Source organism: Elephantulus edwardii, unplaced genomic scaffold, assembly GCF_000299155.1.
Source record: "Elephantulus edwardii isolate Elephantulus edwardi_28Jun2011 unplaced genomic scaffold, EleEdw1.0 scaffold00004, whole genome shotgun sequence".
NCBI lineage: Eukaryota > Metazoa > Chordata > Mammalia > Macroscelidea > Macroscelididae > Elephantulus > Elephantulus edwardii.
The window spans coordinates 12,794,212-12,819,178 of record NW_006399754.1 but is presented as its reverse complement, the minus strand read 5'-3'; the positions used below and the strand labels follow the sequence as shown (position 1 = coordinate 12,819,178).

The 24,967-nt window shown below is 39.2% G+C and overlaps 1 protein-coding gene across 1 annotated transcript in view; it reads left to right on the top strand.

The window, feature by feature from the left end:
* IPO5 (importin 5) overlaps nt 1-24,967 on the top strand; it is a 31,549-nt gene that overhangs the window by 4,398 nt on the left and 2,184 nt on the right. Inside the window, exons 3-23 of the mRNA XM_006879621.1 lie at nt 1,771-1,873; nt 2,647-2,743; nt 2,922-3,026; nt 4,665-4,787; nt 4,875-4,995; nt 5,921-6,008; nt 8,072-8,178; nt 10,838-10,962; nt 11,053-11,142; nt 11,230-11,403; nt 13,691-13,909; nt 14,392-14,475; nt 16,627-16,759; nt 16,849-16,970; nt 18,291-18,387; nt 20,867-21,039; nt 21,696-21,807; nt 21,901-21,956; nt 22,846-22,968; nt 23,423-23,642; nt 24,782-24,967. Coding sequence (XP_006879683.1) covers nt 1,771-1,873; nt 2,647-2,743; nt 2,922-3,026; nt 4,665-4,787; nt 4,875-4,995; nt 5,921-6,008; nt 8,072-8,178; nt 10,838-10,962; nt 11,053-11,142; nt 11,230-11,403; nt 13,691-13,909; nt 14,392-14,475; nt 16,627-16,759; nt 16,849-16,970; nt 18,291-18,387; nt 20,867-21,039; nt 21,696-21,807; nt 21,901-21,956; nt 22,846-22,968; nt 23,423-23,642; nt 24,782-24,967 — 2,658 coding nt within the window. The remainder of the gene's footprint in view (nt 1-1,770; nt 1,874-2,646; nt 2,744-2,921; nt 3,027-4,664; nt 4,788-4,874; nt 4,996-5,920; nt 6,009-8,071; nt 8,179-10,837; nt 10,963-11,052; nt 11,143-11,229; nt 11,404-13,690; nt 13,910-14,391; nt 14,476-16,626; nt 16,760-16,848; nt 16,971-18,290; nt 18,388-20,866; nt 21,040-21,695; nt 21,808-21,900; nt 21,957-22,845; nt 22,969-23,422; nt 23,643-24,781) is intronic.

The following is a 24,967-nucleotide window of genomic DNA, read 5'->3' as shown; positions in this document are numbered from 1 at the left end:
CATTTTATAATTCTAAATGTACAAATAAGGAATTTTAGATGGCTTATTTGTATCTCAAAATCAATTATGTATAATAAACATTTCCAAGACGTTTCAAGATTCTTCCCTTTTTTTTTTTTTAATGTAACTACTTTGTTCTTCAGGTGTTTAAAGTAAAAGAAAGTGTGGCCATACGTGTCCTTTGCTAAGCAGTGTTCTTGTCATTTCACATTAGGTGAACAAAGTAGATAGTGAGTTTTTTAATTCCAGCAACCCCATCATTCTTTGACAATAATTACACGTGAATGTCTTAGGAGGATTTTAATGATTAGTTCTCATTCTTACAAAGTGTCACAAAAATTCTGTATGTTAAAATCTTGTTTTAAAAAGTAAACCTATGGATGACATTTTACAGTACTTGAAAACTGTTGTTGTTGTTGTTGTTGTTATGTGCCGTCGAGTCGCTTGCGACTCATAGATACCCTATATACAACAGCCCTAAACTCCGCTCTGTCCTGTGCCATTCGCACTGTCTCTGACACTCCCATCCCAATTATCCCAGTCACTGAATCAATCCACCTCATAGAGGGCCTTCCTCTCCTGCACTGTCCCTCCACCTTCCCAAGCATGATGTCCTTCTCCAAGGACCTGTCTCTCCTCACAACATGTCCAGAGTATGTTACACCGGAGCCTCAGAATCCTTGCCTCCAAGGAACCACCCGGTTTAACCCTCTCCAGGACAAATCTGTTTGTTTTCCTAGCAGTCCATGGTATTCTCAATACTCTTCTCTAGCACCACAGCTCAAAGGCATCAATTCTCCTTCTATCCTCCTTGGTCATTGTCCAACTCTCTGATGCATAACAAGTGATTGCGAAGACCATGGCCTGTATCAGACGCACCTTAGTCTCCAGAGAGACACCATTGCTCTTCAGTACTTTGGAGAGGTCCCTAACAGCAGACTTCCCCATGGCAATGCGCCTTTTAATTTCCTGGCTGCTGGTGCCAAGACTGTTGACTGTGGAGCCAAGCAAGCTAAAGCTGTGTACAATCTCAGTCTCTTCACCATCCATCCTGATGCTGCCAGTTGGTCCAGTGGTGAGAATCTTTGTCTTCTTGACATTGAGCCTCAATCCATATTGTAGGCTGCAGTCCTTGACTCTCTGCAGCAGGCGCTTCAGGTCCTCAGTTTCAGCAAGCAGGGTTGTGTCATCCGCATAACCCTGTAAATATTTCCCATGAGTCTTAGAACCTCATTCTTAGGTCTTCTCCACCTTGAAACATATTATTTTGGAGTCAAAATCGTATTACCAAATACTATCTTTGCCCACTTTTTAAAGTCTTTAATAATCATAGATATTTATAAACTTTTAAAACTTACAAAATCTTGCTGCACATCTTTGCTCATGGGACCTCAGCACCAAAACTGAGTCCATCGCCCTTAAGTCAGCTCTGATCCATGACGACCCTCCAAAATTGGATTTCCAAGACTGTGAGTCTTGGGAGTATATTGCCCATCTTTGTTCTAGAGAGCAATGGTGCCCTCAAACTGCTTACCTTTCACTTATCAACCTAACACATAACCACCGCACTGTTGTCACCAGCACAGCTGTGTAAGTAACTTAGATACATAAAGCTTTTGTGGCCTAATTTTATAAACTCTTGAGTGAGTACTGTTGCATTACCTTACTACATACTGTGAACGGGGCAGTGCAGTGAATGGAGTTGAGTTTGTATGTACGTGACATTTTGACTTCGTGTACTTTATTTTGCTTGGATTTTTTTACTTTTAGATGAAGATGGTAACAATCAGTGGCCTGAGTGTTTGAAGTTCCTTTTTGATTCCATCAGTTCTCAAAATGTGGGACTACGGGAAGCTGCACTGCACATATTCTGGTATATATGCCTCAGTCTGTTGGTTTGTTTGTTAATTTGGTATCTTGATCTCTAAAATATTTTAGTTGATAGGATAAGCCTAGTTTTACTTTTTAAAATTAAAATAGTATCTTTAGAAAGGCTTCTTCATTTCTTTTTTAACAAACTTATTTATGAGTTTCGTTAAAAGCTTAGAATGAAACTAATTGGCATTTAAACTTCTTACCCTTTTGTTTTGCCATAATTACTCTCATTCATTTAAAATTAATGTAATTGAATTTATGACTTCTCAAGATCATACACTGTTTAATGATCATCAAAGGAGAGAATAAGCAAAGCTGTATGTATCTTATTTATATCAGTAGTCAAGCTTGGAGGAACAAGTTAGAACCATGTAGTTTAACCATTTTGTTTACCAGTTTAAAATAAAATAATCTGGAGTACCAGTAGGAGCAGATGATCTTCAGAAAGTGGTATTTCCGTTTGTTAACTATATGAAACACACACAGTGGCTCTTGTCCTCATTCCACAGTCCTGGTTATCCTTCCGCCAAAACAGAAGGGCGCGAGGCAGGGGGTTGTGTAGTATAGCATCTGGGTGGCCTCTGTAGAGCCTAATCCTCTGGTGGGATGTTTCCATTCACCTGACTCAAGTAGAGGACAGGTTGAGATTTTCAGCCTTGGGGATTAATACCTGTATCTGAGGTAAACATTTACTCAGAAGTTGTAGCTGACTGGCACAGCACTAACATTAAATGCCGTTTTTAAAGCATGCTTCTTTGGATCCTTTTTTAGGAACTTCCCTGGAATTTTTGGGAACCAGCAGCAGCACTATTTAGACGTCATCAAACGGATGTTAGTTCAGTGTATGCAAGATCAGGAGCATCCATCGGTAACCATTTCAGTTAACACTTAACGGACATTTACAAAATGTTTTTGTATATGGGGAGACTATTCTATACTTTAACTTTTAGTACTGGTTTTATTGATATAAGGGGGGAAAATCAGCTTGAGTCAGAACAGTCGGATCCAGCAAACACTTGTCATCTTTTCTGTTCTCTTCATCCTAGATCAGGACATTATCTGCTCGAGCTACAGCTGCATTTATACTTGCAAATGAGCATAATGTTGCTCTGTTCAAACATTTTGCAGACTTATTGCCTGGATTCTTACAGGTGAGCAGACGGTATCACTAGGATGGTCATTGCATGTTTACAGGGTGTTTTCATTTCCATTTCTGTCAGTTGTGTAGCACACTCGTTGACTGAGTAAGCAGTGACTGCCTTCTGTCCACAGACACAGGTCTCAGCAGTGCGCAGAGGGTACGAGTCTTTGTTCTCCTGAGCTTAGGTTTATTACGTTTGCTAAAGCTTAATCTCTTAACATATTTAGATTAGGGCTTCAGAAATTTACTATAAAGTCAATGCTATAGGCAGTTATGCTTAACAGCTCAATTGGTCTTAGCGATTATCTAATCACAAATTATTTCATTGTTCCAGCTAAATAACCTGTGAGGTCAAAGCTACTGTAGTGATAGTAAATGGTAGGGCTGAATTGCCATCCTCATTGGACTAGAACCTTGCTTCTTTACTGATAGAAGCTAATAAAAGTTTATATTGTTAATTAAGTAGTTTATAGTATATTCACACTATTATCTCCTAGAAATGTCCTCAATCTTAATCAGCAAACAAGCTGATACTGGATAATAGTATTTTGCAAGTTATTCTTCTCTTGTTCTGAGTAAGCAGTGATTCTTACGGTGTTAACTGAGCACAAACAAGAAAAGAGATTGTGGATTTCCACGTGAAAGCCTGACTACCTGAAAAGTACCAGTTACATTCTTTGGGGTAAAATAATGTGCATTAAAGACCAAACCAGAAGCCAGTAGCATTCAATCAGTCATTCTACCTCTCAGGGCCTATGTCACAGGACAGAGTAGAACCGTAGCATTTCTGAGGCTGGAGACTTTAGCAGAGCAGGCTGCCCCATCCTTCCGAGGAGTGCTGCTGGCTTCCAGTAGGCCGTCTTCCTGTTAGCTCCATGCACCCTCTGTGCCAACAGACCACCTCTGATCATTGCAGTCAGGCAACAGATAGTTTTTAAATTAGGTTCTACATTCAGACCATCCGTCTTTCTGCTTTTGTAAATGTCAGATGCCTACATGATCATGTGATGTGCAGGATAGTTAGTTCCTCATTGAAGGACTTGCATTGCAGGCACAGGCCACATAGAATCCTTGGTCTCTGTCCACATTCAGTCATTGTGACAGCAGAACTTGCTGGGAGAAGTTAACATCATGTTGAGACAGCCACTGGGTTAGGGTGTCAAACTGAGATGGAAAGTTTCTAATTGTCTTAAAAAGTGATTCTGTTTAGTAGGAGCTTTCTCACCATGCCATCAATTTAGGAATAATTTAGGTCAGTTACAGAATATTAACTAATAGAAACTTCTTCCTCTGAATTTAGAGTTATAGTGTTAGCTAGAACTTATAGTGGTCATCAATTTAAAATAAGCAGAGGGGTGTGTGTATATACATAGATGCCTGTTTACATACCTCTGTCATAGAGAAGAAATACACTGGTAATATCAATCTTCCATTTTGTGTATTTTTGGTAACATTAACTGAAAGAAAGATATATGTATGCTTATTTGCATAATATAAATAGCTACATTGTTACTTGGCTAAAAATGCTGTTTAGTAATGTTTCTTTCCCTCCTAAAAATATTTTGAGTAATAAGGCCTCATAGTGTGACTCTTTAAACACTATAGGAACAAAGTATACACAAACTTTTTGTTGTTTTCTCTTTGATAGGCTGTAAATGATTCATGCTACCAGAACGACGACTCGGTCCTCAAATCCCTCGTTGAGATTGCAGATACTGTTCCGAAGTATTTGCGCCCTCATTTAGAAGCTACCTTACAGCTAAGTCTAAAGGTAAAGTCACTTCTTCTGATAAATCAGTTATGCCTTTTAGTTCCTAGTCTTAACTACTAAATGTTCACTAATCCTTGTTCTCTGTAGTTGTGTGGAGACACGAGTCTCAATAACATGCAGCGCCAGCTTGCCCTGGAGGTGATTGTGACGCTCTCGGAAACAGCGGCTGCTATGTTAAGAAAGCATACCAATATTGTCGCCCAGACTAGTAAGTAAAAATTCTTTAAAGTAGTTCTCTGTGTTAAGATGGCCAACTTATTTGATACTTTTGCTAAGGATTATGTCATTTCACAGCTTTGCTGAGAATAAATTGAGCGTGCTTTCAGAGTCTGATAACTGGAGAAATTCGCGTCCCAGTAGATACTTCCATGCACATACCTGACGCTGTGACTCTGCCTTAAAGAGTTTGCAGACGCCTTAGACTTGGAATAACAAGTAAATTGGTCATGGTGGATTGTGCTGTATTCCATTGTGTATATTAAATATTGAGTTAATAGGATTTAAAATTTTCAGAGTGATGATGAGGATAATAGCTGTCAGCCACCAGGGAGGAAATTGCACGTCTTTCTCCCACCAAGCCACCGTCGTTCTAGACCACCTTAACACATGCAGTGCAGGACAGGCCTCCTCGTAATGCTTTCGAAGTCATTGTAAGTTTGTACAATCGTTTTAGACAGCAGTGAATGATTTATAATGATAGAAAATATTCATAAGACTTTCATACCCAAAACTCTTCCCTCATGAATTAGGAGACCTGTAGAAATCAAGGAAGATTTTACAGTAGGGAGAAATGCCCCAGTACAGCAATGAATGAATAATGAAATGGACTATAACGAAGTGAACATGTATTTAGAGAAAAAGTGCATTGGTAACGGATGCATATAATATGTCATTTATGAAAAGTAAAACCTTGAAATGATGATGGAGTCCGTATAATTTGGGAATGATAGACATTGACCTCGTCACAGCGTTTGCCTCTGCTTTTGTGTGCAGACTCCATGGCACTTAAGGCAAGGACCATGGTCAGAGGTCACCACAGTAAAAACCAGATCTGAGGGCACAATTTTTTGTCTCCCAGAGGTACTTCTGCCTTTAAAACTCTTGTTTTTAAATGGCGATGTCGTTTCCTTTAGTTCCCCAGATGTTGGCGATGATGGTGGATCTAGAAGAGGATGAGGACTGGGCCAACGCTGATGAACTAGAAGACGATGACTTTGACAGGTAATCCCACGGTCCAAATAACGACACTGCTGCCGTCTCTAAACCCACATGCAGCTTTTTAAGTTTGGAGTGTGAGAGCATATATGTTTCCATGATACGCATTCTTTGACTAGTATTTTATTTTATTCCTATATAATTTGTATTAGTATGTGTAGTGAAAATAAAAGGTTCTTTTAACATATGAAACTATAACTGTGTCAGGAGAGGAAAGATGATACGTAGAACTAAACCAGGATCACTGGTGTCAGAACTTTTGATGTGAAACACTGTGAATAAAAGATTTGCTTTATCTTTCTTAACTCTCTTAGTCCAGCTTTTGTCCAAGACATTTTAGTTTGCCTTCTGTATAAAGATTTTTTAGTGTAATAAGTACCTTTAGGTGTAAAGACCTCACTTTGAAATGCTAAATCAGCAAAATTTTCTGCAAAAGCACCATATGTTACTGATATTCTGATCTTTAACATTAGGATACAGGAGATAGAGTAGATTCAAAATGAGTGCACTATTAACTTTGAAATCACTGCTTAGACTTGGAACCTTTAAACAGGTTCCTATGGAAAATAAAATTCTACTTGCTGTATCCTAATGATGGTGTCTTAGTAAGTGTGTGAAGTATAATTTCACAGTTCTATTTTCACTGATCATCTTAGTATTACTACAAGTATATTATACCTAATAGAGTGGAGTTAGGCTGTGGTTACATAGTCCGTTAACACTATCTCTATTATTCTTTCCATTGTGTCATATCACCCTTCTTAAAGACCCCTGAAAATATCCCAATGAAAAACTGGGATCTAGATAAAGGTTACAGGCACTTGACTTTTAAAATATATGGGCCATTTTAAAAAAGTTTAATCACATTGTTAAAAAAGACTAGCTGCTGACTTGAATGCTGTTTTGAAATGTATGTAGGTAATGGTCCACTGGAAGTAACCAGGAAGGCTGGACGACTGCGTCCAGCATGTGTTTGCTTGTCCTGGTCCATTTACTGTGATTAACTGCCACCTGCTCTGTTATGAGCATTTAAATACATGCAGTCTAAAAACTTCCCTGGATTAGGTGCATACGATTTCATCTCTAAATAAAACCTAAATGTATTGGTCAGTATCTTAAAGAATCCATCCTAAAGATCATTTATAATTCTTTTGGTCTGGACAGAACACAGCTGAAGATTGTAAGCTAAGCAAAGTCAACTGCAGTCTAGCCATTCCATTTATTTTCTTGCATTTTCATTCACTTATGGTTAATTTTTGGTATTGCCGCTTTAGGGTAAGTGAATAAACTCACAGTGAGAGGGAATAATGTATTTTCAGGACCTTTCCCTTTTTCTTGGTTCTGTTCATTAATTGAATTTATTTATTAATTGATTGAAGGATCTGTTTCCAGAAAGGAAACTCTTCTTTATACTTGAGTTTTGAATGTCAGAAGCTGCCTTTGAGAGAACTATTATTCCTCAGTGTTTGTAACAATTTACACTTTGGAAGCATAAAAATCAATGAATTCTCAAATCCCTTGTATGAAATGGGATAGCATTTGTATATTACCTCCTTGTATCCTCCCATATACTTGAAATCATCTCCAGATTACTTAGTGTCTAATACAATGTAAGTGCTATGTAGAAAGCACTTAGACCCCCTCTCAACTTTTAAGAATTTCCTTTGACCACTTAATTACTTTTTCCTTTAGTCTTTGTTTCACACTGCAGCTAATTGAATCTGCAGACTGAGACAAAGGGCCACATTTAAAAGGGATTTTTAAATAGGAGTTTAGAATAATACGTCATCGTCATCCTGTGCAGTCGAGTCAGAAGTGACCCTTGGCTGACCTTCCAGCAGGTCTTTAGAGGCAGTAAATTCCTCATCCCTCTCTTGCAGAAGAACTGGTGGGCTCAAACCAAGTGCCTTCAGGTTGGCAGCACAGTTCCTTACCACTAGCTAGACCACCAGAACTCTGTTTTCTGCAAGATCGCCTGATCATTTAGAACTCATTTATAATTGAAAGCCTGACTTATATTTTCTCTTAAAAATTTCAAGCATATTGAACTCAAGTCTTTTTGATATTAGCAATGCAGTTGCTGGTGAGAGTGCTTTAGACCGAATGGCTTGTGGACTTGGTGGAAAACTCGTTCTCCCAATGATCAAGGAACACATTATGCAAATGCTTCAAAATCGTAAGTTATTTGTCCTATGAATACCAGAGTGGGGGAATAGTGGCTTTCATGACCACAAAAGTATTCCGTTCTGCCCCTTCGGGATTGGCTTTGGTGGATAGGGAAAAAATTGTATAGATTTACCCTCTAGCCAGAAATATTTAGATTCTATGTATAAAATAGTAGTATACTTACATAAAATAAATGTTGCTAGTTTTTGTTCATTACAGACAGCACTGATAAATGCACTGTTGTGCAGAAACCGGCTCACTTGTGTGAATGTATTTATAGGATAGATAATCTAGAGAGAGGCTTGACGGTTCAGCCATTCATCCTAAAGTGATGTAATAGAGTAATAGACAACCAGCTTCCAAGGAACATGGAATATTGAAAACTACCTCCTTTGTGGTTTCTCCTGGCTCCTTTTTAAGATTCTTACTTATACTGAAAAGGCATCATAAACCATAATTCCTTTTCAGTGATGAGATATGATGCCTGGGTGGTTTTTGACTTTTTTTTATCTTAAAGCTCTTTGTGAAAAAGTACAGAAACTTCATCAGCATCACAGATTGCTTAATCTACAGATCAAAGATTTAAATTGCTGATCAATAGTTAATAGAAAGAAGAAATCCAGTTTTTCTATTTAGAGGAAGGTGAAGCCAAGAGTTCAGAAAAGTTGGTTAAGCACTAAACCTGTTGAAGGAAGGTGTGGGGATGAGCTGTCATTAACAGACTTGACTGAATTGGGTTCCTCTTAAAATTGACTAACTGGGTTGCGGAAAGCTTTTCATAAATGGCAGTAAACTCTCAATAAAGGTTGATCTTGTCAACCTTTGTTAAATGTATACGTTTGAGCAAATCTTAAAGTCCAAACGGGAAAAGCAGTTAACTTCTGATCTCCCCTCCCATTCCAGTCACACTGTGCCGACCATACTTCCAGGAACTCGGCACACTGGGAAAATAGGAGACTTCTCAAACCAAATAGGGACCTTTTTCTACCTCAATAAGTACTTACTAAGTGCATTATGCAAAAGACTGCATCAGCTCTTGATACACTACCTAGGATCATTATTTCACAATTGAAAATTTTTTACTTAAATGGTTTATTGTGTACTTAAGACCAAGTAGAAACATTTATCAGAACATTTTAATGTTTAACACTAACGGTTGTTTCTATTGACTTAGTTCAGTAAACTCTAATGTAGCAGTGTTCATCTTTATGTGCATTTTATGCTTCCCAATGAGATACTGTGTCTCCTGTAGTTTTTCTACAGTTTGTCTTATAGCAAAGGTTCTAATTTTTTTTTAATTATTATTTTTGTGTGTGTGTGTGTGTGTGTGTGTGTGTGTGTGTGTACTGTCAAATCAGATCTGACTGGTACAGGAGATTGTCCCTCCTTCCTCAGCAGAGCATCTGGTGGATTCGAACCGTGCGCCTCTGGGATTGCAATACAGCTTCTTGCCAACAGGCCACCAGAGCTCCCCTAGGTTCTAATTTTTTTTTCCTAGGGATCCCTTTACACTCTTGAAATTAATGAGGATCGGAGAGGGTGTTGGTTTTTGTTTGTTTTAATTTAATTTCATTATTTTTTGTGTGTACCATCAAATCAGATCTGACTGATACAGGAGGAGATTGTTCCTCCTTCTACAGCAGAGCATCTGGTGTATTCGAACCGTGCACCTCTGAGATTGCAGTGCAGCTTCTTGCAGGGAGGGTGTTTCATGTGGGTTTATTTTGTTTAAATGTTGATGTTTTTTATATTGGACACTATCTAAAAATAGCACTAAAAACAATGCTCTAACATTATAAGAATAGTTCTGTGCTTTGAACTCCCTGTAAGTGTCTCTGGGGCTCCTGGGGGTCTGCTGGCCCTGCTTTAGAATGTTTGTCACACACAGAGCCCAGCTTCATGCATATCTTGCTTTGTTCATGAATTTGAAGGAAGCAGTGTAGTAAATCCAACTATTGCAAATTCATAGCAGGAAAATTATACATTACAGTAGATTATGACATAGTAAAAGAAGCATCTTTTGCCAGTATTCTATTAACTCAAGCAAATACTAATATTAGCATATTAAGTAATGTTGCTCAGTATTTCTTTTTATTTACATTTATCCATATTTATGATATTAAGTTTATTAATTCTTTAACAAGTCTTTAAAGACAGCATCTTTGCACCTTAGGGGCTTTTGTCATTTTAGGAAAATGTAACTGGAAAAATCCGTAAATCCATACTCTGTAAACAGCGCATGATGTGACCTAATCCAGATGTTTATTCTTCAGAGTAAATCTTAGGGAAATAATTACTATTTTCTTTGTTCATTTCTCTGTTTATCAGAATTGTTTCCAAATTCACCTAACTACTGCCAGTTGTTGGCACTAGTTAAATAATGCTTATAAAATAAATTTTAGTGAAGCAAAGGAGAATATAAATACTTGTTCGAAATCCTGGTGAGCTTTTTATATCCATATTACCTTTTAACTGTTGGCTTAAACATGTCCATGTGACAGAACTACTTTGACTATTACAGCAAATTAATCAGTCAGAATCTTTTTAAGTCCATTTTCATTTCAATAAATGCATTTTTAAAAATTTCTCTCTAGATTTGGAGACTGTTTTGTAGAATAACATCATTGATTCTCTAATTGCTATTCCTGTGTGTATGATTCTTTCCCTAGCTGACTGGAAATACCGGCATGCAGGATTGATGGCTTTATCTGCCATTGGTGAAGGATGCCACCAGCAGATGGAAGGAATTCTAAATGAGATAGTAAATTTTGTTTTGCTTTTTCTTCAGGATCCTGTAAGTACCAGTGAATCTCTGATCATAATTATTACTGTAGTCTCATTTGGAAATAGTACCTTTACTAATCTAAGGGACTCTACATTGCAGCATCCACGAGTAAGGTATGCGGCCTGTAATGCAGTGGGACAGATGGCTACAGATTTTGCACCTGGTTTCCAAAAGAAATTCCACGAAAAGGCAAGTAGCAAATCCTCAAGACACCGAGGATGAGCTTTCATGAGGAGACGGCATCTTAAAGTGTGTGTGTTTGGTGTGATTTCACAGGTGATTGCAGCTCTTCTGCAGACCATGGAGGACCAAGGCAATCAGCGCGTGCAGGCCCATGCCGCGGCTGCCCTCATTAACTTCACTGAAGACTGCCCCAAGTCATTGCTGATCCCCTACTTAGATAATCTGGTGAAGCATCTGCATTCCATCATGGTACTTAAGCTTCAAGAGGTATGTTTTACGGTATTCATGTTCTGTAGATAGATTTGATGATAAATAAGGCCTGGAAAAAAATTCAGCCTAAAAAAAATGGAAAGGTAGAAGCTTATGGAAAGAATTCCACCCTGTTCTGAGTAGTAGAGAGAATTCAGGCTTGACCAAAAGCACAGGCTGATTGGAATGGAGAAAGACAAATCAACGTATGAATTGCCTTAAAATTAAGGCAAAGGCAGTTTTAAACTCTTGTTTTGTGTGAATTCGGAAGAATCTTTTTCTGCAATGATGTGTGAAATGTTAATAATGGAAAAAATTGACTTCATGAGGTAGAAACCAAAAAAGGATTTTTTTTTTTTACTAAAAGGAAACCTTTTAAGGGAATGTGACCATATATCCATTGTCTAGGAGGTTTGCTGGTAAATAGAGGAAACGAGTTGTTGTAGAAAGCATTGCCCAGGAAAGCTTGGCTTTTTTCCTGCTGAGAAAGGTTGAAGTGAGAGTGCTTACCATCGTTTTAGCCTGGGTAGCAGAAATAAGAAAAGCATACCCTTTGCTTTAAAATTGTAAAAGCCTAACAGTTAAGGCTGGATGCTTAGGTGTGAAGCCAGTTTGTAGTTAGAGTCAGTAACTCCAGTTTGTTACGTCTGCTCACCGATGTCTGAGGTCTGAAAACTGATCAAATGGTGTTAAATGTACCAGCATGCGTGACAGGGGGTGTCGGCAAGAGCGAGAGGCGCATCTCAAGTGGTTGTGAGGAAGGACTAGGTTTTCTTTCAAGCCAGGGTATGCTGATGAGAAAGAATTAAGCAGAGAACAAGGAAGATTTTAAAAAGATGATATCTCGGGAAAAAAGGAGTTTAAAGTTGTCCAGGAAAGTCGAGTAAGCACATGATAAAGCGAACTTCAGAGTATCTCAAAGCAAGAGAAAGGGAAACCACGTGACAGGGAATTTATTCTTTAAATAAATGGATAAAAAGTGACTTTTAAGCTAGATTTGGGGAGACGTCTACAGAGTCAGGAGGGTCCCCCCGCCCCTTGTCTCAGATGGCCAGTGGGATTAAAGCCTGAAAGAATGCCTTGCTGAAAGGAGGTGGAAAAGGAAGATAAAATTTGTGAGCAAGAGTTGCACAAAGAGAATAATAGCCTTACTGGTCTGGCCGAGGAGAAAAGCCACTCCTGGGATCAGAGGCACGGCCAAGACCTTGACCATGGGACAGGTGTTAAGTTGCAGAAACAGAATGTAAGGTAACCTCTTAAAGGTGTCACAGAGCTCCTAATGCAAAATGCTTCTAATGCTTCTTAAAAGCATGATTGTAGTCAATTTGGCAAATGAATAAAGTCCCATTTACTCCAGGTATGTATGACTCGGCAAAGAATCGTATAACAAGTAAACCAAAGGCAGTGTTGTACCACCAGTTGAAATCCACCAGCTGCTCAGAGGAAGAAAGCAGAGCCGTTTCCTCCTGTGCAAGTTAACAGCCTTCAAACGTGCTGGAGGGTCGGCTATAGTTGGTCCTGACTCTGTAGCACTGACTATGGGTGTATATCTCTACATCCACGTGACGGCAGAGGTCCAGGTGCACATACTCAGGAAGGATTAATTACTAGCTAGATCAGGAGAAATGATCCTCTCATATGTTTTAGGGCGTTTTGTTTTTTGGTTGTTTTGGGGGGGTGTTATGTTTTTTTATTATTTTGTGTGTGTCTGTACCGTCAAATCAGATCCAACAGGTACAGGAGGAGATTGCCCCTCCTTTTCCAGCAGAGCATCTGGTGGATTCGAACAGAATTATCTGTGGGATTGCAGTACAGCTTCATGCCACTAGGCCACCAGAGCTCCCCTGATCCTCTCATATGTTTTACCAGTAGAGAACTAAATGACAAAGACAGCGACAAGGGATCATTTGTATTTTCTGATGAGAGACAGACACTAAGACACAAGAATAGGCCTAAAAGGACATTTTCTTCATAATGTAGTAGAGCAGTTATTAAGCACAGTAATGTCTATTAAGTAAGAAAAGAGGGCATTAAAAGCTTGATAGATAAAAAATATTTAAGGGAATACAAAGTTTGTAGTTCGTTTATATGGATTAGGTTTATAGAAACTTACTCCATAACCTGTAGTCTCCACTTTCAGAGAGACACGCTTGTAGGAGCTTAAAGCAAGTCTTATCTTGAGTGTAGTAGTTGCATTGACAGCAGCCGTTAAACTTTTCAGATTTTACCATTGCTTCAAAGTTGAATGTTTTCTCTCCCTTTTGCTTTTTCTAAATGATGTATTTTGTATGTGTCTTCCTTCTAGCTGATTCAGAAAGGCACCAAGTTAGTTTTGGAACAAGTTGTGACATCCATTGCATCAGTTGCAGACACAGCAGAAGAAAAATTTGTCCCCTACTATGACTTATTTATGCCATCACTAAAGCACATTGTTGAGAATGCAGTTCAGAAGGAACTCAGGCTTCTGAGAGGAAAGACCATTGAGTGCATCAGCCTCATTGGTCTGGCTGTTGGGAAGGAAAAGGTGAGTGATCTGTATAGTATTAAGTACTTAAGCTGTAGAGGTATTGCGATCAGGATGTCTTGGGAGGCATGTGGCATTCCATATGGTTATTTACTCTAAAATTCAAACATGCTTGGAAACATGCCAGTCTTTTTTTTTTTTTTTTTTGGTTAATCTGAAATGTATCAGGGAAATTCTTCTGTCATCTACTCTTCTGACCCTCAGACCTATCAAATAGAACCTCTGTCTCCTCCAAAAGCAGCATCAGTATTACCTGACTTTATGCATTGTTTTTGTGGAACACTGAGAACCTAGCCAGTGTTTTTCTAGGAGAACATGAAATCTGTTGCAATTTAAATGACAACAATTTTAAACTTAGTAAACATTTGTGAGGCTGTGGGAAAAGTCACATTTAGTTTGGGGAAGTTTCATGATTAATTACATAAGAAGCGAAATTAGGTGATACGCATAGTAATTCTTTCAAATATTTCCAAATACTCTAGTTCATGCAAGATGCATCAGATGTAATGCAATTATTACTGAAGACCCAGACAGACTTCAACGATATGGAAGATGATGACCCTCAGGTAAAGCAGCTGTGACATCTTTTCCTTGATCCATTTGAGTTGCCAGTAACACAAAGTTAAATGTGCTTTTACTTTAAAAAAAGAAAAGAGCATTAGGATTCCAGATAATATCAGCCTTTTGTTTAAGAGACAGTTGCCCCCGGTTTCCTTCTGTTGCCTGTACCCCTGTTTTCTCCATCTTGTGTAGGCCTCTCCCTCGCCCTCTGACTGACTCCTGGAGTTCTCGCGCTTCTCAAGGGTTTGTCTTGGGTCCTGTTATTCTCTCTTCCCGAGTAGTGTATCTACAGCCACAGCTTCATTTCTCCTTTCTATACATGCGATTTCCAGATCTTCCTCTAATATTTCAGATGTGTGTCTCAGCTGTAACTGGCCACCTCTGGATGTCTCTATACCTCTCTTAACAATAAAAATCTCGAAAACTCCACAATTGCAGGGAACATGGCAATCTCCACGTCACTTCTGTCCAAACTAGAATCTAAGCATTCTCTCGAGTGTTCCTTTCCTTATTTCCCACTTCTTCTCAAAAATCCTCATTGCTGTCTTTTTTTCAATCGTGAAATGAGTGCAGGTTTACAAAGCAAATTAGTTTGCCATTCATAGACATCTTCTAGCATTAATTACAACACCTCAGTGTAACTGTACTTGTCGCACATTCTCTCATTTCTGTTACTCCTCCTCTCCTCTCAGCTTTATCTTTGGGTAGGTGCTGCGCTTCTGCCCTTCAGTGGTTGGCCGTCTTAGAGTGTAAACGCTTTGCTGATGTTATTGGTCACCTTATGGGCCTGTGTATTTGTCTGAAAGTTGAGCCCTGGCAGCAAGTTTTGTTTTAGGTTCAAAGGTTGAATAAGGGCTACAGTCTTGGGGTTCCACCAGTCTCTTATCAGATCAGTAACCTAGTCAGTGCCATGTTTTGGCAGTTTGCTCCACACCCCCGTTCTCTCCAGGGCCTCTGTGATCCCTCTGGCGTGGTCAGCAGTGGTAGTCAGGCTCCATCTAGTTCTGCTCTCAGGCCTTTGACTTCATGTGGTCCAGTTATAGCCTTCTAAACATCCCTGTTCTTTCCCCATAGCTACTGCACCCACGGTGTCTACTCTAAATTACTTCATCATCAGTGCTTTATAAAGGCTTTTCCAAACTCCATATGGTGCTAGGCTCTTTACTTTTGTAAGAATTTCTTGATTTTCCATCTGTGCCCTTGGGGAGCCCCAGTGACATGGTCCATAAGGAATCACCCCACTCACCCTGAGGTGACGCCTCTCCTGTGCAGTTTATTGCCTCCTAAAACTCGCTCGAGTTTGCTCTTTATGAGTCGATAATAATGAGGGGTTTCTGTGGTTGAACCTTGGACATTGGATTATAATATTGTTGTAAAAGCCTGGTAAATATTAGTAGTTTTCATCAAGCCTGATTTAAGTTTGCATTTTATAACCTCCTCAACCCCGGCCATGTAGCTGAAATAGATAAAATAAGTATCATGGAGTAGTATGTAAAGCCTTTATTTTCTTTGTTCTAAATGGAAAATAGCTCTAAATATATACCAGATTGCTAACACTGGGGAGAAAGAGAGGACTGTTAGGCTTTCAAAAGGACAGTAGGATTATACGCGTATCATTCACTTTCATATCCGCATGTCATAAGGAAAGCACCATGCATTTTGGGGGATGAATGAGCTTTAGTTTTACATTTAAAATTGTGTTTGTTTACTGACACCTTAGGGGAGAGAGAGAAAGGGAGGGAGGGAGGGAGAGAACAAAGCAGATTGACTACAAGGGCTTTGCAGGTGATTAAGTCCTTATGTAAACACAGTAATAGGAGAGGAAGTGCTTTAGACAATAGCGCTTGGACAGAATGTTGTATAGGAAAAGATGTGCTTAATTTGCTTTTAAGGAGAGAGGTCTGTTCCATAATCTTTACTATTTTACTCTTTTAAAAAAAAACGTGTAATGAGTGGAGTAGGGATCCAAAGAAAAAGAAAACTGGGCTTCCTCAGAGAAAATTTGTTTCTAATAGTTGACAAGCTGTTAAGTATATAAAAATGGAAAGTGCACTTATTGCTGAAATTACCATGAACAGACTAGTAAAGCTGTGTTTCTAAGAAAATGGAAACTTGATAAAAACCTTGTTTTTAAATCAGTTTCATTTTCTTTCTAGATCTCTTACATGATCTCAGCATGGGCGAGAATGTGCAAAATCCTTGGAAAAGAATTTCAACAGTACCTTCCAGTTGTTATGGGGCCTTTAATGAAGACGGCTTCCATTAAACCTGAAGTAGCTCTTTTAGACAGTAGGTATCTTTATGGAAACATGTCACTTGTAAGATGATATTATTTTGTAAAGTGTGTAGTACAAATTTTTTTTCTTTACTACTTATAGCCCAAGACATGGAGAATATGAGTGATGATGATGGTTGGGAATTTGTGAATCTTGGAGACCAGCAGAGTTTTGGCATTAAAACTGCAGGACTGGAGGAGAAATCAACTGCTTGCCAGATGTTGGTGGGTCATCATACTTTTTCTTAGACTTGATTTTGCAACTTTTTCTGATGCATTTACATATATTTCACAGAATGCTTTTCAGGTTGCTAATGGAGATTGTTTTGAAGAACAAAGAATTTAGTCTGTAAGAGGTAAAATACAGGAACCTTTTTAGGGCACTGTGATGATATAGTCAGTAGACGTTAGTGCTGCTAGCTGAGAAGTGGTGCCCGTCTGGCAGTTTGAATCCACCCGTGGCTCTAAGGGAGGAAGAGGGACCGTTTTCTCCTGTGCACTTAGAGCCTTTGAAAACTTGCAGGGGGTTGCGGTCAGCTGTGAGTGAATGAATAATCTTTTTAATGATCCACCTTGAAAATATCATATGGATAAACCTTTGCCATATTAGTACCATTGTTAATAACAACAGTAATAACCTGAATACCTCTCAGGATAATGAGAAAGAAATGCGCGCACCTGGAGTGGTGGCATGTAGTCACCATGAGCGCTTGGAATGCAGATCTGTGGAGGCGGTGGTTTGTCTCTTACTTGCTGCTTTTCCGGCATGTTAACAGAGTCCAGAGGGTAGCAGGCAGCCAGCAAGTAGTGTTTGAGTGAGCAAAAAATGTGCTCATGAAGTGAGAAACGAAACAAAACTGGTGGGATAAAAAATGTTGATTTTTATGATCTCGCGTAGTTACTGTATATATAAGTTCTCAGAGTTCTGTATAACCTAAGTTCTCGTTATTGATACAAGTTGTTTTTTATTTCCTTTTTGTTTGAGGCAGAGGAATGAGGTAATTTTTTTAAAAAAAAATAAGGGAATTATGGTATAAGAAATTTGGCGGTTAAATAAAACGAAATTAAAGTGGATCTTAGAATAATGTATAGGAAACGTGTTTTTCCTATTTCACCATTAAAAATTTTTTTCTTTAATTCTCTAAAATATAAGTCTGCTTGCTACTAATTTATAATAAAAACTTTTAAATTTTTTTTATATTTATAATTTTATTATAATTTGAGTATGTTTATAAACTTAATTTTTCTTTAATTCTTTTATGTATTTTCCTTGAAATAGAATCATTTTAACTTCTGTTTTCTCATACCTAAGAAATAAAAGGTATGGCTTATAAATCATAATTCTAGTCTTACTTCATTTCATGGCTTCTTCCCTGTTTAATATTCTTTTTCGTTAGAAAACTGACTTGACATTCCTGCATACAATTGTAAGCGTAACTCTAGTCAGGATAGTCTTTTGATTTTGTTATTTGATAAAAATATTGACACCTTAAAGCTAACCTGGAACTTGGTTCCCTCCCTCCCTTGCCGATTCTCTTATTTCAGGTGTGCTACGCCAAGGAGTTGAAGGAGGGCTTTGTGGAGTATACGGAACAAGTCGTCAAGCTGATGGTCCCTTTACTGAAATTTTATTTCCATGATGATATCCTATGAGTGAACACAAAACATATGTAGTTTGTAAAATTGTAGCTCTTTTTTAAACATTAGACTTCATATTACCAGAAGTGTATGTCATCATTGACATAGTGTTTGCACCATAGCATGAAACCGGTTGTCGAATCACTCCACTCAGTGTCTTTAGGGGGTGTGCATTGTAGGACTTTCAGGGGCAGAGTTTTTGGGGTTTTTTGTTTTGTTATAGGGTGTGTGTTTTGGTTTGGTTTTGGGTTTTGGGTTGTTTTGGGGTTTGTTTTTTTTAAGGAAGCTAAAGAAGCTGTATTAAGGGGTCTTCCAGGTGGATTCTGTGATCTGGAGAGAGAAAAACAGGCAGAGTGACAGATCAGGGAAATATTGCACCCTAAGGTGTTTGGGTGGATTTTATAGCGAGGGTCTTTAGGGAGGGACATGCCTTTGTGGTTTAGCCAGGTGAGTGGTCTTCTAGGGAAGGGAGAGGCACTCCATGGTAGTTGAGGCTGTTCACTCCCTTTGTTGACATGTTGATATTCCTTGAAGCATTTGTTCTCCCTTTGACCTTGGTCCTGGCCTGACATCCCATCCTCCTCAGTGAGAAAAAGGGCGGCGTATTCCTTCTGTAGCCAGGGAGAATATGGATGTCACAACAGCTGGTTCAGGTTGATCATTTCTTTTATCCTGTGAAGTAAGAAAGCAAAAAGGTAGGGAAATAAGAAGAGCTACTTAAGGCTTGGGTAGAGTGTGGCCTGGAGAAATCAACTGGTACTGCAGCTCGCAAAGGCTGTTGTAAGGAGGCACACGGGAAGCAATGGGAATGAGGATTGGCCACCATCTGACTTTGCTTGAAATAACAAGGTGCTCTGAATAACTTGGAACCAGGCCAAGGGTTGCATAGTATGTAGCCCTGTGGACATTTGTTTTATCATGGTCAGCTCAGCTCGGAGAATGTTTTTGGAGACTTGTGCCTGGATGTTGGCATCTAGAAAGTACTCACGACTGATGTGCATTGTGCCAGAGGGCCGAGAGCTATATCCAGTGGGATAGTTTCCCTTCAACCCCAATGTGCCCTGGGATCCCAGAGGTCTGAAATGAGAATCTGAAAGCTACTCTCTGAGTATGCAAAAAATATTTGTCTGGCTTTCAGCTCGGGCATTGGGAATTTTACATGACCAATATGGGCATCCTCCATATTTCTCTGTCCACTGCCGACAGGATGAGTGAACCTGGTCAAAGAAGAAGCAAGCAAAAGGCAGCACTACACAACACCCCAGGACCGAGACCATCTTCGGTGATAATGGAATGGCTAGCGCTGTTTGGCATCCCTCTTGGGGCAGTCTGCTGAGCCAGTGAGGTGTGTGGTTGAAGTGGACAGCTGTGGATATGTTTCTCTTCCTTTGAACCTCCGCACATAAGAACTACCTAGGACTTCGGTGCCGAGTGGGGCAAAGAGTAGTGGGACCCACCATTTGAGAGAAGGAGACCTGCTCCGCAGAGGGGCATGTTTAACCTGGAAGAGGTGGTGACCTCAAACACGGTGAGGTGGTCAGGATGACTGAATAAGGTCGATCCCAGCATGGTTGAAGAGGTGCACTCTGCTTGATGAGGACGGGGTCTCCCGGGGCGACTCTAGCTGTCTGGGGGTCTGAATTTTTGAAAGTAGTTCAGCAGCCTTTCTTCCAAAGCACCTTCATTTGAATTTATTTTAACCTGCAGTTTCTCAGTTGACCACTGAGCAAGTTAATCATCTGTTCCATCCAAGAATTCTTTAACATAATGCTAGTTGTAATTGGGTAGCTCTCGTGACCTAGTAGTAAGGAGCTGTACTGCAGTCACAAAGGCACGTGGTTTGAATCCACCAGCCGCTCCGAGGAAGAAGGATGGGCAGCCTCCTGTGCAGTTTAACTGGCTCTGAAAATCCGCTGGAAGGTCAGCTTTGAGTCAGTTCCAACTCAGCAGCACAAAGCGCCAAGTTGTAATTAAACATGTGTCTGGTAAATTTGTGTATCACTCAGTTTTATGGATAGGGATATGAAGGCCAGCCCATGGTAGAGGGAGAACCAGTACCCAAACCCAGGTCCCTCGGACTCCACAGCCACTTTGTCGTATTTCGCAGAGACTAACCTATCTAGTATCGTTTGCAGAGCACTTCTTTACCCAACACCGCCCGGTGCAGCGTTGCACAGCTAAACAGAGTCACCAGGAAGTCACCAGGACCTTGTTTACAAACTTACAGAAAAGGCTAGTGCAGGAAGAAGTCCAAAAGAGTTCTGTCAGGAAAGCCATTGTTTGTTTTATTTGTTGATTTATTAGAGACATAGTCTTGTGGGCAGAGAGACTTCTGTTTTTACATACATGTTATATTTAACATAAATTTTGGGGTAGTTGTGTTAGAGAAACAAGAGTTGCCTCACACTCGTGTTCAAGTCGTGAGCACAAGGACAGGACAGTGTTTGAGGCCCCCAGTGCTTCCATTTCCTTAACGAGAAAACGTGTTCGAGTGGCCGCAGCCGAATCCATGCCTCTTCTCCTGGAGTGCGCGCGAGTGCGCGGGCCTGAGTATCTCACGGAGATGTGGCATTTTATGTGTGATGCTCTCATCAAGGCCACCGGCACAGAACCAGATTCCGACGTCCTCTCAGAAATCATGCATTCTTTTGCAAAGGTGAGTATTATCCCTTTAAATAGACTAGGCAGAAGGTTGTGTGAGCATTTATTAGTTTTTCTAGATAAATTAGAGATACTGGATTGGGCTTTTTTTATTTACCATAGTAGAAATGCTTTTTTAACTGAAATACTCACTCTTTACTGTTAATATGTGTTGCCTTCTCTTGTTTTTAGGAGTACTCACTCACAGATTCCGGTCCTCACTAGTTGGCCACAATAATGTCCCTCATCATCCTAGATGCCATCACTCATATTGCATCTATTTTTCAGGATTGGTTTAATCTCTGCTCAGTCTAACCTCTCTCCTCATTGTTTATCTTCTGCTGGCCTTTTTATCTGTACTGTTGAAATAGCATCTATTTAATAATAGTGTGCCTGCTTCTGTTGTCTACCTATTCAGTCTCCTTATTCCTTCCCCCTCAAATCGTTCTGCTTTTCATACTCTCAGCAATCCAAACTATTCACAGCTCCCATAGATAGATTGTGGCCTCACTTGGTTTAAAGACCCTTCAGCATCTATTTTCCAAAGAATATTTGCTTTACCCATATCATCCACTCATTGAAAATAGCCCTAAGTTTAAAATTGAGCTTAGCTTGAAAACTCTTAAAACCTTCTAATCTTATGGTTTATTGTGTTATTCTCAACCTTATCAGTGCATTGAAGTAATGGGAGATGGATGCCTTAATAATGAACACTTTGAGGAACTAGGAGGAATATTGAAAGCAAAACTTGAAGAGCATTTTAAAAATCAAGAATTGAGACAAGGTAAGTTTCCCATGTTTTGATTTCTGAATATAATCCTTTATAACCATTTTGGCAACAGTTTTTAAAAAACACATTTATTTGGGTATGTTTTAGTTAAAAGACAAGACGAAGACTATGATGAGCAGGTTGAAGAATCACTACAAGATGAGGTAAACTCGCTTCAGAACCTCATTTATATTTACATCTGAAAGACTTCTACATGCATAGATTTCTAAATTAGCAGATTTTACCTAACGAAATTATCAGTTACCTTTAAGTGACAGTCTGATGATACACATTTCTTAATCTACAGAATGATCACTTGAAAGTGACAGTCTGATGATACACATTTCTTAATCTACAGAATGATCACTTGAAAAGAGTTCTTCCCCCCCGATGCTGTGTGTGCCTTTCATTGTAATACTTCACACTTAACAAAAGCATTTGGAGTTTCTCTTTTACATCTTCCTCACAACAGCTGTTTTTTATTTTGGTGGTGGTTTCACTGCTTCAGAGATGAGCAAAGTCATTCTGTGAATGACTGCCTCAAGTCACATCTTTGTCAGGCTGGGTGTCAAACCCATGTCTCTCTGATGGACCTTTTCTGTTATATCCCATAATAGCTCCAATTGCCTTAAGAGATAAAAGCATATGCAGTGGTTGGTGTATAATTTTTCACCTTGACTATCAGCCATGAGCTATAAGTAACAGACTTCACATCTCCCCACCATCCCAGCCTAAAAGGAGGAATATTTTTACAGAAAGGGTGAGGGGGAGATAATGATGTTTATATCTGCTTCAGAACCTGGGAATTCAGGGGTGAGCTGGGTTTGTTTATTTTGGGGGGGTTTGAACCTATATTTTAAATAAGTACACATCTTGTTATGTAACTCAGTGTCCTGTTGACATGTAAAAAGCATTACACCTTCTCATCAAGGGTACATCAGTCTCCCTTAAGTAAGTAATAATACACTTTATTTTCTGTAAGATGTTGCTGTTACTAATCCTAGAAGTGCTTTTTAATACATATGCTTAATTTCTTTTTTTGGTACCTCTCAGGATGAAAATGATGTTTATATTCTGACCAAAGTGTCAGACATTTTACATTCAATATTCAGTAGCTACAAAGAAAAGGTGTTACCATGGTTTGAACAACTGCTTCCGTTAATAGTCAACCTCATCGTAAGTGCTACCTCTTTTTAACAATTTCTTTAAGATAATTGATCTGTTTCATTGTATTATACTAGAACTTACATTTTTAGGTTAAATTGACTTTTTAAAAATTTTATTTGGTACAATTTACCTATAATAGCCTATTGAATCAATATAAAAGCTTTATTTTTCCAACTCTTACTAATCTTGTACTTTTAAAATAGAGTTTACCACTATAATTTTACAAATTGCTACTACTATTAAGTTCTTCCTGGTTTTGATATTATCTGATTCTGGGGTCTTGTTACAAGATCTCCATAAAAACTTTTTAAACCTCTACATTTTTTAAAGAGTCTTGTTATTCACATAAGTGGTTGGGGAGGGTGGGTTTAGCTATATTAAGAATATCAAGGTAAGCTGATAGTATGTTAAAGCTATTTGTGTACTCCAAAATCAGAGGTTTACAAGAGTGTCTCTTCTGCAGTGTCCACATAGACCATGGCCAGACAGACAGTGGGGATTATGCATCTTTGATGATGTTATAGAACACTGTAGCCCAGCCTCCTTTAAATATGCAGAGTATTTCTTAAGGCCAATGCTCCAGTATGTGTGTGACAACAGCCCAGAAGTCAGGCAAGCTGCTGCATATGGCCTGGGCGTCATGGCACAGTACGGCGGAGACAACTATCGTCCTTTCTGTACAGGTACTTTGATTTCATTTAATCCTAGATGTCTTCATTCTCTTTATTGGTTTACTTACCAAGTTCGTACGCACTGATTCTCACACCGGATCTTTCCCATTTCCTTTACCTACCTCCTCATTCTCTTTTTGCACACTCCCAAACATAACCTCTTTCTGCTTGCTTCTCTTTCTCAAACACTTGTGTAACATGTGAATGTATCACCTTTATTTGCGTAGACCTGGACATGAAATCTGATTGGAAACCAGACTCATTTCATTATATACCCCAGGCTCCCAGATAGTTTCATTTTTAATTTTAAGAGTTTAACACAGTACTAGCATAAACCAGGTGCCTTCAAACTAGCATCCATGGCAACACCATATGTATTAATTAGTGCAACAGACTGTCATCCCTTTTTGCTCAGGTAATTTTTGTAGGCTCAGACTTCTGATTAGCAGCCCAGCACATTGACTGCCACCTTCAGTCCTGCCATAAACCCCAAACTCAGACCAATACTTCCAAGTTGATTCCTACTTGGGAACAACCTATAAGATAGAACTGCCTTAGAGGGTATTTTCAAGGTTGGGATCTATATGGAAGCACACTGCCCTTTCCCTTACAGCTGAGCACTTACCCATTGCACCGCATGGCTCCTGGCTAAACTATAGGAATATAGTTGAACAGCTTCAGTGCCTGCAGGCCACCCGTTTAAAATTTGGGACCATAAATGTATATCACAGGGGAGCTCTGGTGGCATTGTCTGTAGGGAGTTTCACTGCTAACCCAGTTCAAAGCCAGCCTCAGCTTCTTAGGAAAAAGATCTACACCCATGAAGTTTGGAGTACTGTCCACTGGAGAATACATTTACAGCCCTATTGGAGAGTCAGCTATAAGCTGGTTGCAACTTGACTACAGTGATTTTCAATGTATTTCACAGGTCTCTTAAATTCATAATACTAGCACTCTTCACCCCAGGAGGTCCTGACCAGCTGAGCAATCGCTTTCATTTCTGTGTCTATGATTGTATAGCAGAAAATGAGAATATTCCTTATACTTCCCCCCCATGATAATCTGTAACCAGATAAAAGAAATAACAGTTTTCTTAATTTGCATGAAAATGAGGGTTTTTTTACTGACCTATTTTCAAATGCTTGTTTTAGAAGCACTTCCACTGCTGGTAAGAGTTATTCAGGCTGCAGATTCTAGGACCAAAGAAAATGTCAATGCAACAGAGAACTGTATCTCAGCAGTAGGGAAGATTATGAAATTCAAACCTGACTGTGTAAATGTTGAAGAAGTCTTGCCACATTGGTTATCCTGGCTTCCACTTCATGAAGACAAGGAAG